This window comes from Physcomitrium patens, chromosome 11, assembly GCF_059467195.1.
Source record: "Physcomitrium patens ecotype Gransden chromosome 11, ASM5946719v1, whole genome shotgun sequence".
Taxonomy (NCBI): Eukaryota; Viridiplantae; Streptophyta; class Bryopsida; order Funariales; family Funariaceae; genus Physcomitrium; species Physcomitrium patens.
In genome coordinates this window covers 3,135,233-3,151,744 of record NC_143420.1, presented here as the reverse complement: position 1 = coordinate 3,151,744, position 16,512 = coordinate 3,135,233, and the positions used below count along the sequence as shown (strand labels likewise).

General features: G+C 36.8%; 1 protein-coding gene across 1 annotated transcript; it reads right to left on the bottom strand.

Moving 5' to 3' along the window:
- Positions 1-12,128: 12,128 nt before the first annotated feature.
- Positions 12,129-14,997, bottom strand: LOC112288752 (chalcone 4'-O-glucosyltransferase). Its single transcript, XM_024533280.3, has 4 exons — positions 13,928-14,997; positions 13,441-13,788; positions 12,789-13,267; positions 12,129-12,694 (listed from the first exon to the last, which is right to left on the bottom strand). Exons 1-4 carry the CDS (start codon positions 14,321-14,323, stop codon positions 12,415-12,417), a joined length of 1,503 nt encoding a protein of 500 aa, XP_024389048.1. The 5' UTR covers positions 14,324-14,997; the 3' UTR covers positions 12,129-12,414.
- Between the last annotated feature and the right edge of the window lie 1,515 nt (positions 14,998-16,512).

Here is a 16,512-nt window from a genome sequence, read left to right as displayed (position 1 = left end):
GGTCACTGGGTGTGTAGCTCCTTCAAGAAAGTGACGCCATTCTTGAAAAGAATCCACTATAGCAAGAAGTTCTTTATCGTGGATCTCATAATTGATTTCAGCAGCAGAAAACTTTTGAGAATAGAATGCAACTGGATGGAGCTTCTTGTCTTCTCCCATTTGTGAAAGTACAGCTCTCAAAGCAAAATCCGAAGCATCAATTTCTAAATAAAAGGCCTTTGTAAAGTCTAGATGTACCAATATTGGAGCCATAGTAAATACCGTCTTCAGGTCTTGAAACGCCTTCTCTGCTAGAGGTCCCCATTCCAACTTATCCTTGCATGTCAATCGAGTGAGAGAAGCAGCAACTTGAGAGTAATTCTTGATGAAGATCCGATAGAAGTTGGCAAAACCAAGAAAGCATTGTATGTCTCTAACAGTCTTCGGAACCTCCCAAGTCACAATTGCTTCCACCTTCCTGGGATCCATCTTCAAGCCTTCCGTAGTCGCAATGAATCCCAGAAACTCCATCTCTATTTGGTGAAATAAACACTTCTCCAACTTGGCATATAGTCCTCGCTTGCATAGTTTTTCCAAGATCAAACAAATATGCTTTTCATGCTCTTCCTCGTTTTTAGAAAATATCAAAATATCATCCAAATAGGTGACAACAAAATCATCAAGGTGCTCTCGAAAAATATCATTCATCATATGTTGAAAGACCGTTGGAGCATTGGTAAGACCAAAAGGCATGACATTATAATCAAAATGGCCATACCTTGTACGGAATGCTGTCTTCCACTCATTTCCTTCTTTGCTTCATACGAGGTTATAAGCTCCCCTTAGATCAATTTTTGTAAAGATCCTTGCATGTCCAAGTTGTTCTAAGAGACCAGAAATCAAGGGTAACGGATAACGATTCTTCTTTGTTACCTTGTTGAGGCCTCGATAGTCCACGCACATCCGCAACGAGCCATCTTTCTTCTTCACAAATAAGATGGGTGCTCCAATTGACGATTTTGAATGACGGATGAAGTTCTTGGCTAGATTCTCATCGATGTATTTTCGCAACTCTGCCAACTCCATTTGTAATAGATTGTAGCTTGGGCCAAAAGGCGGTTGTGCTCCTTCCTGCAAGTCTATGGCGCAATCATATGGTCGGTGTTCCGGTAGTATGTCGGCATTCTTCTTTTGAAACACGTCTTTAAAATCCTTATATTGCTTCAGTATACATGTTGTCGAGAGCTTCTTCTCGGTAGTTGGAGCCGCATAAATAACAAACGATGTACCTTCTTTGGACGATCTAATAAACGCTCTTGCTTTAATGAATAAAGATTTCTCTATTCGGGGTTTTTTACTAGGCTTGCTCTTGGGTGGTTTTGTAGGAAAGGTCATCTACCGCAACCTCTAATCTATGGATGGGTTATGCTTTTCTAACCAAGAAAGACCAAGAATAACAGGATTTGATGGGGTTCTAATAATATTGAAAATAATATGACTACTATGGCCCTTAAACGTCACTTCTATAGGTTTTGATTCATGGGTGACACTACCAGACAATAAAGGTCGCCCATCTATGACCTCAACGTGAACAGGTTTGGATTTTTGTACTAAAGGGATCTTATGATACTTTATAAATTCTTTGTCTAAGAAATAAGCAGATGCTCCTGAATCTAATAATACTAAGGTTCTCAATTTTTGAGGGCCAATAAGTAAAGGGATTGTAAAGCAAAAGGCAAGTTGAGCGGAAAGAAAGGAACCTAGTTGTTGTTGTGATATTTCACTGTCCAGCCGCACGGTTCCTATTGTGGCTGGGCATCCTCGTTTTCCTGAACAAACGTGCCTCTAGTCCTGACAATACGTCAATTTTACTTCTTGGGGTAGTTTTCAACTTTGTGGCCTTCTTCACCACAATACAAGCATAAACCTTCCTCCATATGCCGCTTTTTTTCTTCTAGGGTAAGGGATTTGACACATACCACATCAATTTACATGTCTTCTACCTCTGAATGTGTATTCACGTTGCTTGCTGACATAGTTGAGGCGTGGCGAATCGTATGTTGTCTTGAACGTTGGTCTTGGCAGCGTTGGAATAGGCGATTATCGCACTTCACAGCTTGGCTAATAGCTTCGTTGAGTGTTTGTGGATCAGGAAGAGTTAACAGCAAATCCTTCACATCATCCGTTAAATCCTAATAGAATTGAGTCATCAATGCTTCTTCGTCCCAATTGATGTCGCATGCTAATTCTTTGAAGTCCGTTGCATAGACTGATGTAGAGCGCATCTCTTGTCATAGTGACCGGATCTTTATTGTAGCCCATCGAATCTTGTCGTGTTCACCAAATGCTTCCGCAAACGCCTCCAAAAAGGTTTCAAAGTTGTTTAGTATGGACGATCGTTTTTCAAACAAAGGAACAAACCTTGATAGAGCTTGTCATATAAGTAAGGTTTCAACAAGCCCAACACGTGATTCCTCCGTTGGATAGCGTTCGGGCTGTAAAACTGTTATCAACCTGATTTGATTGACGAATCCTCAATACTTGGAATGCGTACCATCGAACTTGTTTGGAAGGCTAACTCGGGGCTCTTTATATTGTAGAACCAGCAGTGCTTATCGAACTTGAGGCAAAGTTGCTTCTCCAAGTGTAGAAGTTTGAGGCTGGTGCAACCTAGATTGTACCATCCCAGATGTTCCATCATTATGAAGCTTTGCCACGACTCCTTCAATCTCTGCAGTTCTTTGCGATAATGTAGCGAGGGCATTCATGATAGCATCCAACTTGGACTCCAAACTTTCCGTCATATTAATATCTTGGCCCCCGGCCATTCTAAGAGAAAGACAGAAATGACTCTACAAAAAGACAATATTGGTTTAGAAGATGGTACTCCGCAACCTCTAAAATGCTTTAAGAGCTTCAAGAAAAGGGTTAATCCACTCTCTCCAAGAAGAATAAGACTCCAATATTGTAACAAAAGAAGTATCAGTTTAGAGGAGGGTAATCCGCAACCTCTAAAATACTAGTACACTTCCAAGCAGAGGGGTAATCTACACTCTAACGAGGAAGAAAGTAGCTCTGATATCTGAGGTGAGTGAAGTCTTGACAAACTGTCACGGACACAAAAATACAAACTCGAGATCTAACAAGAAGTTCAAGAAGAACTGGCAAGAATTAGATTAATCAGATGAATACAAGAACACTAGAGAGGTGAGCTAGAGCTCCAAGAGATGTGTTGTCGAGACTGAAGAACTCTTCAGCCTCGATTCCAATATATACTCCTATTTAGGAAGCTTCTCAAGCAACTTCTACTAACTAGGAAGCTTCTAGAAGGTTCTAGAAACTTGTCTCTAGAAGGTTCTAAAGATTATGTCCTTAACAATTGTTTACATCTATCAGAGTCAATAAAAATCCATCTAATATTCCACGTGTCTCTTCTTGAACCATACAAGACAATGGACATATCAAGAAGACAAGCTTCACCTCTTCCTATAGAAGTGGACAATAATGAAGATTTTGAAGTGAAAGAAGTTTTAGATTCAAGGCGGCGCTGAAATAAATTAGAATATCTTATCTATTGGCGCGGTGTTGTATTGTAAATGCTTACAGAATGTAAAAATTAGCTAAAATATATTATATGTTGATAAATCTAGATGTATGTTAGAGTGGTTAGTAGATTAAATTAAAAGGAGTTGGAATAAGAAACTTTACTTTGTTTCTTTACTTCTTTTGATTTTGACATTAAAAAAAATATATATATATATATATATATATATATAGGACTTAAATGTTTAGTATGAAGCCTTGGGAGAAGGTGGAAACCTAAGGATGAAAATCTAAACTAGTAGGAGATTAATTGAAAGGGATGAAAGTAAGGCATAGTTGGATGAAGGCAAGGAATGGAGAACTTCATCCCTACTGGTCAAATACCATGCCCAATGGGCTTTGAAGAGGCTACCCGCGACCTTAAGAAGGGTTTCGGCGACTTCAAAGGAGGCATTTGGAGATTAAAAGCTAGAGGTTGTAAAGTTTAGTATTGGGAGAACAATTTGTGTACAAAAATTAGAGGATTTGGAGTTAGAATGAAAAAGTTATAACCGTTTGAAGTTAACGTGTTTATTTAAGACATACTGTTACTCTTTTGAGAATACGAGGAGTTTTACAGCAGCTTTTGAAGATCGGAAGATGCGACTAGATCGGCGATTTCAAGGCCTACATCTTTCATATAAGAATTATTGCTTTTGAAGTTTATATGAAGGAGTTGTAAGGAGTTGAAGGCGACGCTTCCAAATCAAAGGCAGTAAGTAAGTGGTTTTGTTTGTAGTAATGGTTGGAGCCATAACTTAAGTATTCGGATAAATTTTTGGCTCAAACTTTTGGAGAATGTAAAGTTGTGTTAAAAAGCTCTACATACAAATTTCGTGGCATTTGAGCTTATATTTTGTGAGATATGAAGAAAATTGTATGCGGGTATATAAAGACAAGGGTTTTAAGTGATTGTTAGGATTTTCAAGATATCTCAAGATCCGCAATGAAATTGCGGTTGAAAATTGTTGTAGAAATTAATAAGAATACATCAGTACTTCATGTAAAATTTAAGTTTGTTTGGACGGTCGGATTAAGAGATATGAGGTATTGAAGTTTGGAAAAATCTCCACATAAGAATAAACAAGGATTTAGAAGATTTTATCATATTTTGGAAGTTGTGGGTTATTTGAGGATTGTGTATTTGGTGTAATTACTCAAAAAGGGAAAAATTATATATAAACTTAGGACTTTCCTTATTTTCAAGCTTAATTGAATAATTAGTGACAACCAAAAGCCTAGCGTTTTCTTGAGGTAAATTCTCTCTACCCTGACAATGGATATGATATTAGTGAATGTACATGGGAGCCAGTAAAGAATCTTGTAAATGTAGCAAAGGCGGTGGAGGCTTTTCATCGACGACATCTATCAAAACCACGATAAAAATCTTCTTTATAAAAGAAATAAGATCTAGACAAGATAGCATTCTACTTTCAATCCTTATTTGTAGTTTCTTTGTAGTTGTGAAGCTAAGGAGATGGAGAACCAACAACCAACGGATTCGACTCAAGAGCCTTCATTTACTGACGTACCGGATGAGATATTATAATTGTCACAACCATCAAGACGACGCAATCGAGATGAAGATCTTCAAGAACGACATCTTCTTTCTCGAATAGATGGTGAGATGCAACGCGTTTGGTATCACGACTTGGGAAGCGACTCTCGATGTTTGGTTATTTTACTAGAGCTAGGAACAACTTCTGATGGTGTTCCAAATGTTCTATTCAAAGGAAGTTATGAAGGCCTCAACAATGATCAAATAATTAGTTGGTCTTCCCGCCCTGGTATGGGATACTACCGATGGTTGAGAGGCCCTATCAATCATCTTCAAAGAGAACAAAGATCAGAGTATATGGCGAATACAATTTGTCACATCATAGATTTCTTCAACATATGATGAGCGCTCCTCATAGAACTCGTCCCTTGAAGGGGGGGTAATGTCACGGACATATGCATGTAAGCTTGTAATTAAATGTATAAATAGGTAGAAGTAAATAAAAATAGATAAAAGTAAGTTAATTCTATAGTATTTGATATGGAAGCTTCCTAGAAGCTTTATAGACACTGTTTTGACTTCATAGGTGTCTTTAATTGACTTTTTGGATTAGAAACGTGGTCAACAAGTTGGCCATGTGCCATACATGTTGTTAGCTTGAAGACCAAGCTAACTATGTGGCCCACACGTAGAAAAACTTGCCTTGTAAGTCAAGGCCAGTGTCCTACAAAGTCAACACATATTGGATGTCCTATAGAATGTTGCCATGTAGCCCCTAGTTAGATAGTATATATAGAGACAAGAGTGAAGCCTTCTTCACTCTTGTCAACTCCTTTCTTATATCCAGTCTAATTTCAAGAGTCGTCAAATTTTCTTGACTTTTGGCAATAGCCCTTCTATTTTCTTTTTTAATATAAATATTAAGTTATTTCTATTTTTTTATATTTCTTTGAAAGAAGTCTCACTTGTTTATTTATTTTTATCATGTTCTTGTCCTTGACAAAGAGTCAAAGTTAAGAGAATAAAGTATGAATTAGGAAATATTCAAAAACTAGATAAAAGTAATTAGTGTTTGGTATATGATACCCTTATAGTTAATAAAATGTCAAAGAATCTAAGGACTATAAGATATTTTCAAGATACATTAGATGCCAAAGGATCCTAGGACCTAAGATCATGTGTGTAAAAGTCAAAGAGTAGAAGTTGTATTGTAAGATAGCAACCACAACCTATAAATATTGGGTGTTGGAAATGAGAGATATCTTACTCTATATTCTCTTTGTACACAATTTTATTGATGCTATGTGTTGTGACTTCAAAGTTCTATTTCTTCAATAGGTTATGGGTCCACTCACCTTTACTTATGAGTTTTGAAGTTATTTGAAGTCTTTATTTTTATAAAGAGTAGATCTTATGGTTTTTGCTCATGTTAGGATTTGGTATCTTCTATATCTCTTTTTGCATCTAGTTGTTGATATTATTATGCTCTTACTTTTTGTTAGATGCGTTCATGGTCTTAGAGATTGTTATATACTTTAAAATCTTATTTTAAAATACTAGTGGTATGTTTCTTTGTTCACCTACCTCATTGGTATACTAACATTGAACTTTCATGTACTTAAGTTCTCAATAGATCTTCTTATAGTTAAAAGAGGTGTTATGAGATATTAAAGGTGATAAAAGAGTGGCAAAGCTTGCAAGAGAGGTTAAGATAGTGTATAAGACTTGTGAAAAGTCTTATAAGTGAAGTTGAAAGTGATCAAAGAGTGAAATCACTAGTTTACTCAAAAAGAGGGCATTTTAGGATTTTAATGCAACAACACCTTTTTGTTGATTTTTAGAGTTCTATCTTCTCTTCTCTTGATTTTCTTTGATACATATCTCCTTTAGACATGGCTTCAAGTGAGGGTGAGAATTTGAGAGTCATTGAGAAGTTTAGAGGTGACAACTTATACCATTGGAAGAAGAAAATAAAACTTTTATTGGCTTTATTGGATCGTTGGGACATTATTGATGAAAGTGAAGAGCCTCCTAGTGATGATATTGATGTCAAGGTGAAAAAGGAGTACAAAAAAAGTGAAAAGAAGGCTTTTGGCATGATTGCAAAAAATCTTGATGATGCCAATTTTTCACATGTAATTGCTTGCAATAGACCAGCAAAAGTATGTGAGACTCTTTGCAACATCTATGATAGTAGAAACCTTGATAATATTCTATGGACAAGGAAGAAGTTCTTAACAATAAAGATGGAAGAAGGAGCTGACCTCATGGCTCATGTCAACAAGGTAAAAGCACTTGTAAACCAAGAAGCAGTTATTGACACACTAGTTGATGATAGAGAAATTGTATTGACATTACACATGAGCTTTTTCGAGTCTTACAACTACCTCATTGTGGTATTGGAGTCTATCAACATGAAAGAGCTTACCATGAATTATGTCACATCAAGACTTACTCATGAAGTAATTAAGAAGAAGAAAAAAAAAAAAAAAAAAAAAAAAAAAAAAAACTTCAAAGTGATGATTTGGCTCTATTCTCAAGACAAGGCAAATGTAACTTTCTATACCAACGTGATAATTCAAAAAGCAACATAAATAATTGCTATATTTATAAAAATCAGATCATTTTGCTAGAAATTACTACAAGGCTAAAAGAAGAAATAGGAAAAATATAAACAATATTAGTGATAGTTTTGATGGAGATGATTATGCTTTTATATCAAATAAAGGAGCCTCCATGGCTGTCATGTATAAGTAGATTATAGATTAGGGTGCTATTAAGCACATGATACTACACAAGTATTTATTTGATACTTATAAAGCAATTCCAACAACAAAAGTATAGTTGGGAGATAATGACATGGTGTAAGCTATTAGAATTGGCTCCATTGTGGTGGAGATTGTGATAAAGGACCAAATTAAGAGAATCAGATTGAAGGAGGTTTTACATGTAGCAAAGATGAAGAAGAACCTTCTTTTGATGAGCAAACTTGTATCTTATGGATGTAAAGTTTAATTTGACATGGATGGATGTTTTGTGAAGACATTGAGTGGACAACATATTGCCAAAGGCCTTAGACATGGCAACTTCTACTTCATCAATTGTAAGAAGGTGAATAGAGTTGAAGTGGCAACACATGCTGATTTTCCACAAAATCAAGAGAAGTTTGGTATTTGGCATCAACAACTTAGTTATTTGAATACTAAAAGCATAAAAGACCTCCAATCTATGATAAATGGCTTGAACCTTGGTTAATTCAGCTACAATACTATGGTACTTGCTTGTAAAGATTGTATCCAAGACAAACAATAAAAAGCTTCATTTCCAAGTAGAATTGCAATACATACAAGAAAATTCTTGGAGATGGTTCATTCGGATATTTATCAACCAATGAAGACACCATCAATTAAAGGAGCAAGTTACTTTGTCATATTTATTGATGATTTCTTAAGAAAGATATGAATATACATCATTAAAGCCAAGAGTGAATTTTTCTCAAGGTTTAAAGAATTCAAGGCACTTGTGGAGAAGCAACGTAAGTGTAAGATAAAAGTATTATGTATAGACAATGGAAGTGAGTACATGTCAAAATATTTTGATGATTTTTTGAGAAATTAAAACATTACAAGATAAACTTCTATTCCTTATATTCCACAACAAAATAGAGTTGCTAAAAGAGCAAATTGCACCATTGTAGAGATGGCAAAGAGTATGCTTCATGCACAAAACTTTGGGCATGAATATTGGATGGAAGCCATGATTAATACAGTATATACAAGGAATAGATGTCCAACAAGTGCACTCACATCAATGACTCCACATGAAGCTTGGAGTGGCAAAAAATCTTATCTTTTATATATGAAGATCTTTAGATGCATTACTTATGTAAAGAAATTAGATTGCATGAAGTCCAAATTTGATGCAAAAGGAACAAAATGTGCATTTGTTGGGTATTGTGAAGGTAACAAGACATATAGGCTCATGTATTTAGAAACCAAAAAAATCATTAAAAGTCGTGTTGTAGAGTTTTTGGGATACAAGAGTGCTTGTGAGCACTTGGAGATGTGTTCAAATGGAAATAATGGTGTGTTTATGGACACAACTTTAAATCCAACAATAAAAGAAGAAGAAGATAATGATAGTGAAGATGGTGGAATTTCAAATCAAGATGAAGAAGCAAAGAAGGTAGATCATGAAGTACCTACAATTGCTAAAACCAGCAATGAAAAAAATCAAGTTGTTGAAGATGATGATGGTGTTGAAGAGTACCAACTTTTAAGTGTGAAGAGATAAATTTTAAGAGAAAATAAGATTGCAAGAGCTATTGGAGTGCATGAAGGTGAATCTTCATCAAATGAAAGGAGATATCTTATAAGAGATCAAAAACAACTTAGTACATGGTCAAAGAACCACATCTTTCCTCAAATAAGTAAAAAACATGAGCCTATTTAAACACCTTTGGATGCTAATTTGAAGTTGATGAAGCTCACAAAAGAAGAATTTTTTGAAGTTGGAAGACAAATGCAAGGTGTTCCATACAAAGTAACAGTGGACTCACTAATATATGCAATGGTTGGCACAAGGGTAGATCTTATATATGCGGTGAGTGTTGTGAGCTAACACATGTCAAAGGCTAGAATAATCTATTGAACAACCATCAAAAGAATCATCAGGTACTTAAAAGGTCAACAATGAGATATGTATTCTTTTTTGGAGTGGAAACAATTTCATGGAATTGCAAAAGACAACCAATAATTGTAAGGTCAATAATAGAAGCGGAGTACATGGCAGCAAGCTATGGTGCAATGGAAGCAATATGGCTAAGACAAATTTTAGAGGATATTACAGTAGTGCAAATGGAAGAAACTCTAATGAAGTGTGACAATTAAAGATGTCTTACTTTTGCAAAGAATCCAAAGCATTATTCAAGGACCAAACACATTGACATTCAACATCTTTTTATACAAGAGAAGATTGAAATGGGAGTAATTGATATGAAGTATTATACAACGGAAGACATGCTTGCTAATTTGTTGACAAAGGTATTAATAAAGGATAGATATCACATATTAACAAAGGCTTTAGGATTGAAAGCCCCTTGACCAATAGCAAAGTGGAAGTATTGAAGTAAGTAAGTAAAAATAGAAAAAATTATATAGTAAAAGATATTACCTTAAGTAAGTTGCTAATGATCAAAGAATTGACTCTTGGTGTATGGAAAGGACATCCTATGGATATAGGATGAGATCAAGGACCAAGAGTCAAAATTAAGAAAATAAAATATAAACTAGGAAATATCCAAAGATTAAGTAAGAATAATTAGTATTTGGCATAGGATACCTTTGTAGTTAATAAGATGCCAAAAGATCCAAGGACCATAGAATATCCTTGATGTATGTTAGATACCAAAGGATCCTAGGACCTAGAATCATGTGTGTAAAAGTCAAAGAGTGGAAGTTGTCTTGTAGGACAGCAACCACAACCTATAAGTATTGGATATTGAAAGTGAGAGACATCTTACTCCATACTGTCTTTTTGTGCAACCTTGTTGATGCTATGTTTTGTGACTTCAAAGTTCTATTTTTTTAAAGTTCTTCAATAATACTTGCTCTCAAAATAAAGAATAAAATCTTGCAAAACTTGTAGATTTTCTAACAAATTTAATACACAATTTTCTTGAAGAAACAAAGGATTTCCATGGACATAAGAGCCTTCATAAGAATAAGACATATTTTAAAGTATCTACAAATAATTAGATTTAAAGAAATTTTATCATGATTTGAACAATATTTTATAATATTTTTTTTTACAGTTACACATCTTATCATATTCTATTAGAATAAACTACATGATTTAATATTTCTTTCATGACACTATATTTTTTTTTCAAAAATTAAAAAATTTATTTATATTTCAAGGCTCCAATTGCAATTACAGACAAGAAGAGATCATAATCTATGAATTGGTTTGTGTTTTGAAATAATATGTTCATTGTTACCCTCTAAAATCTGCTTGCTTGTTATACCAATAGCTCGAGTAACATTCATTGTAATTAGCATTTAAAAAAAATTAAGAGTATTTTATGAATTAACTAATGACAAATCAAGTCAAAAAATATTAAAAAGTGAACCAAACCAATTTTAAGTTCTTTATGCAATAAGACAGTGCTAATATATATATATATATATATATAGATATATATATATATACATATATATATTGATGTTTTATGTGTATTTATATTTTTAAGTATAAATTATTGAAGACATATATTTGCTCTTCACATTACACTCAATATGTTTGAACCAATTGGAGCAAACTTAATATTAATGTTTTCTTAGAACCACTATTATTTTAAAAACACTCTAATTAAAATTGAATGGTAGAAAACCAATATTTGTGAAATGCAAGTTGAAGGTTGATTGTCATGTCCTCAAAATAGATCTCTTTAATTTACAATATAATAAAAAATATTGCATTATTTTGTGGATCCAATAGAATTGTCAAGGATTAATATAAAAATTTCTTGATAATCCAAAATAGAATCGTTTTGGGTCCTGATGCTTGGAATATTGGCTAGGGAATTCATTGACCCAAACTTCAATAATTCGACATGAAATCAATAAGAAAATTATATATAGGGGCAAGCATGGGCAGCTTTGAGCTCCAAATTCACAAAGCTAATATGACTCAACTTTGGAATAGGAAACTCTCCATAAGGATGGAAAAAGTGTTGTGAATCAAATAGATTTCACATACTGTGATCCTGTAAAGACAATACCAATAATCAAATTAACAATTAATTAATTAATTTGAAAATGTTGATTGGTATGGGAGAACAGGAGATCAGAGACAGACCGATCCGATCATTGGAGAGTAGAGAATAAGTTCATCTGGAAGAATTTAACATTATCTTTAATCGTCCACTATTGTTTGAGTAGAAAGTCTAAATTTATGATAGCCTACATCTAACAAACACAATAACGGGCCTGCAACGGTCAACTTCAACCACACAAAGCTGTAGTTATTGTTCAGTTGGCAGAACTAGGGTCAATTTTCCAACACCACATCGCAAAAGAGTGAATATATTAAGAAAAAATCACACTACAATTTGGTTTGAAGGTGATTGAATGCTGCAAAGAGTAGAAGATGATGAAGTTCAACAGATCAGAAGTGAACTCCAACGCATCCTTCATTATCTTTGCATTCAATTTCTACACTAAAAGAGGTTGTTTCACACCACTTCGAAGCTTTTGTGTGGTGAGTAAGAAAATAGTATGTATACAATGGGGTTTGTGTCTTATGCAAGCTGCAGTACATGATGTTCCACTGGACCCCAACAATCGACACCAGCACTAGAAGCTCGGCATTGGATTGTTCTTCTGTTGATGATGCCGCGGAGGCTTCCATGATCTGAGCTCCTGCAGGAACTTTTGCAGGCTTTTCGGCACTGATCCTCCTTCCGAGACTGCAGCTAACGCTAGATTTCTCAGCTTAAGGGCGTTGATCCTGCACAATGCCCCTTCCGGCTCTCTCATCAGAGACCTCACAACTTTTGAGATATGATCCTTGGTGATGAAGCCATCGGTGAGTGTGCAAACTTCGAGGGCCACTTTCGCTTCGTCCACGAGAAACCTGCAGTCAGGATGCGAGAGTTAGTAAGTGTGTTAGGGCGTGGATTGGGTGCAATGGTGATTGAGGGTTCATAGGTTGTGGACATGGTTCCCACCTGGCGTTCATGGCCTGCTCCGCTTGAATTGGCCATGTGAGCATCGGTAGTCCTTGGCAAAGGCCCTCCAGTGTTGAGTTCCAGCCACAATGCGACAAGTATCCGCCGACAGCTGGGTGCGACAGTACGTACAGTTGCGGCACCCATCCGAAGTGGACGAAGCCTCTACCTTTGATGCGTTCTTCGAAACCTTCGGGAAGCAAGGCCACATTGTCTGGATTCGGTGGTGGGCGAAGAGCAAGCAGAAATCGTTCCCCGCTGGCTTCTAAGCCAAGAGCCAGATCGTGAATTTGAGGAATAGGTACCGTGGCCACGCTGCCGAAGGATGCGTACACAACCGCAGATTCGGGCTGCGTGTCGAGCCATTGCAGGCACGGTTCCTGTTCTTTCATGTGGGCAGATGCCTCATGGATCTTGCCATTGACATAATAATCCGGTAACAATGGTCCAACAGGAAGTATGCTGAGCAGATGTGGTTCCTGAGCAGACAGACAGGCAGCAAGATGTGCGAGTATCGATTCAGGACTATTACAGTACAACTTGATGAAAAAGCGGTTCGACACATACTACTTGTTGAATTTGTCCAGTTGTACAATTGGAGCGAATCAAATCTTGGGCATCGAATCAGATAATCTGGAAGTTTAAGACTGACCTTGCCGCTGATGTCTCCATATACAGTTTGGCGAACAGTATCGATGCACGGAGCCTCTAACTCGTAGTACGTATTGATAAGAACACCAGCCGCGTCATGCATATCGTAAGCGTTTTGGACAAAGAGAGAATAAAGGAACCTAGTGTGAATCTGCAATGGCGATGGCAGATCGACTATGCGAGTTGGGGGAACTCCAGGGATATCGTGCACTAGTTCCAGCCATTTCGATCGATCTATCGGTAAACGACCCTGCCTGATAAGTTCCGGCACATGCAACATTGTGGGCAGTGCGGATGCTGGAGACGAAAACAACACATATCTGGGAATATTGAACTTGTCAGCAACAACCTGCATGAATCGAGGATACTCTAATCAGAAAATCAGCCGCTAGTTTCTGCTAACTCCACGTCCCATACCTGACGCTTCAAAACTAGGTAAAGCTCAACAAAATCTCCTTCACATAGCAGACCAAATAAAAACACCTTACCTGCGTCCACCCTAGAAACATGTCACTAACAAGACAAGCCGGCGGAGCCTCCTTGTTCTCTGCAAACAGTTTTTCCATCATGAACATGGAGTCTGGCACGAGCTCATTCGCGTGTGCCACGTAAGGGAGCTCGCCGCTCCCTTCCCCCTCGGGTGGCTGCACCCCAAGCTCCACCACTCGCATACTGTAATCGAGGCCATCTAATGTCCTGATGTGTTCTTCCGACAAGTGGCTGAATGTGTTCACAAACGTGACAACCACGTCCATCGAGTGTAGACGCTTCGCCAAGTGTAGCAACGGAATACTGTGGCCCTTCGCAGGGTACGGCAGAATCACGACGTGCAATTTTTGTTCGCTCGGGTAAATGGCCACCTCCTCCATCGCGATCGAACCCATTTCGCAACGAGAGCTTAAAGTTACACCGAACTTAAACCGCTACACTACCCGAACTGTTCCAATCTTACTTAAATAGAGCTACATAAATCGCAAACACAGAATAGAGGAGAGAGAGAGAGAGAGAGAGAGAGAGAGAGAGCTACGATATTCGCTAACGCTAAATCGGCAATGCACAGCGGCTCATGAGCTCAACTTTCGACATCATCCGCATTACTACCTACTGAACCCACTCAGGGAGTTCCTATACAACCCAACTTCTACTTCAATATTGTACAGGCTTCATAAGTACTGACTTGACATCTACAACGGAGAGTATCTAGCAGTGCCGTAGCCGAACGACCCGCAGTGTCCTTCATCCGAAAAAAACATAAACTACGCGCCTAACACTACGCTGACTGTAGAAGTGAAGCACAGCTCCAAAAACCCCACAACAAAAATCAGGAGACAAAACTTCGTTGAGCCAACCACGTCAGGTACCGTAACACTAATCAGAATCCACCTACAGTGCTCAAGTAATGCAACACAACACCAAGGGTTCAGATCCCGGGTGCGAAGTGCATCAATGCCCTCAAACGCCTTGGGATTCCCTCACTATACTCACCAGATAGAGAGGCACAGGATATAGAAGCTCAATGCGCGCCGACGCGATGCGGTGGGATGCAGCTCCAGCACCATGAACTATCACTACTGATACTGATACAGCAACCAATAATAACATCCATGAACAACAAGAATACCGAGGTGGGGTCGCGGAGGAGGAGTGATTCCATTCCATTCTATTCGTTTCCATGGCTGCAAGTCCCTCGTGGGATTGCCTTTGTTGGTGCGAGTCCCCGATCTGAGCAAAGATTGAGCGAGTGAGCGAGCAACGTGGGTCTCGGGGCTTGACGCGTCCGGCTGCCGGAGGCCACACAATACTCCTACTCTACTCTACGCTACTGTTATAGTGCTTCATTCTCGTTTTTTTCCTTCCTTCTTTCTCTGTTTATTTCGCCGTGTTGTTCAGTTGGTGGTGGTGGGTGGACTCGACTGTCCTTCACTAATTTGCATTAAAAAAGACGTTGGGTCGGTTTGTCTTATTTTGATCGTGATCTTATGGGGAGAGATTGGCAGTCCTTTACTACTGTTTTGATAGTGTGTGTGTGGAGGAGGAGGGCGTTGCACAGTGTGTGTGCTTTGGTTTGAAATAAGAGGGATTGTAAGTGTTATTGGGCAGGGCAGTACATTTCTTGTGATTCTCTTTATTTGGTGTTGTTTTTGGACGGATGTTGTTGGACGTTTGTTTGAGGTAGAGGGTGGGCAACTGCTTTACCAGTTGTGTAGGGGATTGTTTGTCACCCTTAATCCTTGACATCTTCTACACTTTAGTCCTTTAGCTTAAAACTTTTAAATCTCTTACCTTTAAACATCTTAATCCCTTAGTCCTTATTTCTAAATTTTAGTTAAGCGAAAAGTGTGTGTAATGAGAAATAAAAATGTGTTTGTTTTCTCCAAGATCTTGGGCAACAATAAGATGCAGTAGATGGACATCACGAAGGATAATTATTTGAAAGATCTTTTGGAAGAAATTTGTATAGAATATCTTTTTGAATTACTTATTGATTATTTGCAGGATTTTTTAAATTTTTTATTAAAGTTAGTACAAAGATTTTTGATTAAAGTTAGTACAAAGATGTCTTGTATAACATATTATATATTATCATTAAATAAGACAAAAATCTAAAAAAATAATATACTCTTGTATCAATATAAGAGAAAAATTAGACAAATAAAAAACAAATATAAAATAAAAATAATCTAACAAAGATATTGCTAATTATAAATAAGTTAAATAGTCTTGACTTAAAACTTAAATACAAGAAAGGTATTAATAAGACTAAGGATGGACTTAGTCTTGTTTCTATACATTCTAAATTTCAAGGTCTTATGGAAGCTTTGGAAGGACCTTGAGGCTTGTATCCCAAGCATTAAGTTGTAATTTGCTTCTAATGTAATTTTCTAAAAAATTATAAAATAAGTCTCAATATCCATGTGGCATATATATAAGATTTTAAATATCTAATTCAAATCTTTAAAACTTTTATAAAATTTTATAAAAAAGATATTATCTATCTAAAATATTTCTATATTTTTCTATATACTTCTATTTGCTTATATTTATTTAAGTAATAAAAACATCCATCACATTA